Here is a 1,523-nt window from a genome sequence, read left to right as displayed (position 1 = left end):
CTACCTGGACAGTGCGCTGCAGGAGAAGGAGTTCAAGTACACGTGTCCGCACAGCTCCGAGATCCTGGCGGCCTACCGGCCGGTCGTGCACCCCCGCTAGTGCCCCTGCCCCCGCCGCCACCTCCGCCCGCTCGTCCACAGCCCCACAAAGCCACCTCTGCTCCAGTGAGCACATCTGCACACCCCAGGGACCAGAGGGCTGAGGTTCTGCCTCCCCTACGCCCCCACTGCGGGCTGCTCAGATGACAGCCCCGAGTGACAGGGGCTGGGACTGGTGGGCGGGGAACAGCCCATCCCCCATCCATCGGGGACGAGGGACTGGATTGGGCTCCCAAACCAGTCAGGCCAGGGCGGAGCGGCAGGAGGGCCGAGGAGGGTGGGGAGCAGAGCCCAGCCGAGCACCTCAGGGCTCCCAGCCAGTGGGTGGGGTGGCCCACATTCCTCAGCCCCACCCCAGGCAGCAGGCCACCCCCACCTCTCGCAGGACCTGTGTGCATGGTATGGGGTCCTCGAGGCCATGCCCTGCTGGGTGGGGGAAGAGGGGTGTGCCCCAGGGGGTGACGGAGTTCCAGGCCTGGGGAGCCCCGGCCCAGCCCTGCATGGCCCTCAGCTCCTGGGCTGGCTGGCCGTGGCGGCTGGGCCGGTTGGAGAGGTTGGCAGCTCCGCCAACAGGGACGGAGAGCCTGACACATCTGTTTACCGCCTGCGCCCACACCCGGGTGGCAGCCAGGAGTGGGGGGCATGCGGTCCCTCTCCCCCAGCCCCCAAGAGACAGAGCCTCGCTCGACCAGAGTTTATTGGGTGGGGGAGGGGCTTGCTCTGCGGGGGAGGTGGCAGGGCCTCCGAGGCTGCCCCTCTTCTCACCGGCCAACTCCAGGCGGGACCCCTCTCCGCGGCAGGGTCAGAGGTCATCAAAATCGACACCACTGGCTGGTTTCTTACTGGGAGAGAGGAGGGGGTGACATTACGGGGTGCAGAGGGAAGGGCTGGGCCTTGGGCAGGAGAGGGAGGGGCAGCGGGCCTCACCTTTTGAAGCCGGGGTTGATGAGCGACTCCCCGGGGCACCGCCTCCTGACCCCAGGTCCAGGGCAGCCTCTCTGAGACTCTGGGTCTGGGGAAAGCAGGATGGAGGGGCCTGAACGCAGGGGGACCCCAGGGCCGCCACCCCCCCCTCCACGCAGACAGGGAAACCGAGTCACAGAGGAATGGGCACGGCCCCGCCTCAGGCCCCGGTGAGAGGCCTCACCTGGGAGGAACTGCTGAGGGCCCCCCGGCCGCGGGCTCTTCCTGGTTTCTGAAATCCAAATATAACATTTTCCCCTGGATGTATAGTCCCAGTAAAGCCTAATCTGCCATCAACAGTAGTGGTCAGACCTCCCAACTTAATGTTATCCATAGATTGACAACAAGCTGTTTATGTCTTCATTTGCTAGCCAGGGTGGTCCAAAATTGGCATTGATTTATTACTCAAAGTCTTTTGAAGATAGCTGTTCAAACAGCTGAAAAAAAAATCCACCTTGCTA

At 64.3% G+C, this 1,523-nt stretch overlaps 2 protein-coding genes across 2 annotated transcripts in view; one reads left to right on the top strand and one right to left on the bottom strand.

The window, feature by feature from the left end:
• Nucleotides 1-883, top strand: part of CLIC3 (chloride intracellular channel 3) — a gene marked incomplete at its 5' end in the record, with an annotated part of 1,801 nt that extends 918 nt beyond the window's left edge. Inside the window, one exon of the mRNA XM_015572338.1 lies at nucleotides 1-883. Within this exon, the coding sequence (XP_015427824.1) occupies nucleotides 1-246 (246 nt within the window).
• LOC102773784 (protein PAXX) overlaps nucleotides 779-1,523 on the bottom strand; it is a 2,471-nt gene continuing 1,726 nt past the window's right edge. The window contains exons 4-6 of the mRNA XM_015572337.1: nucleotides 1,247-1,294; nucleotides 1,027-1,111; nucleotides 779-941 (exon numbers count right to left, since the gene is read on the bottom strand). Coding sequence (XP_015427823.1) covers nucleotides 902-941; nucleotides 1,027-1,111; nucleotides 1,247-1,294 — 173 coding nt within the window. The 3' untranslated portion in view covers nucleotides 779-901. The remainder of the gene's footprint in view (nucleotides 942-1,026; nucleotides 1,112-1,246; nucleotides 1,295-1,523) is intronic.

Source organism: Myotis davidii, unplaced genomic scaffold (genome assembly GCF_000327345.1).
Source record: "Myotis davidii unplaced genomic scaffold, ASM32734v1 scaffold609, whole genome shotgun sequence".
In the NCBI taxonomy this organism is placed as follows: Eukaryota; Metazoa; Chordata; class Mammalia; order Chiroptera; family Vespertilionidae; genus Myotis; species Myotis davidii.
This window is presented reverse-complemented; position numbering and strand designations above follow the sequence as displayed.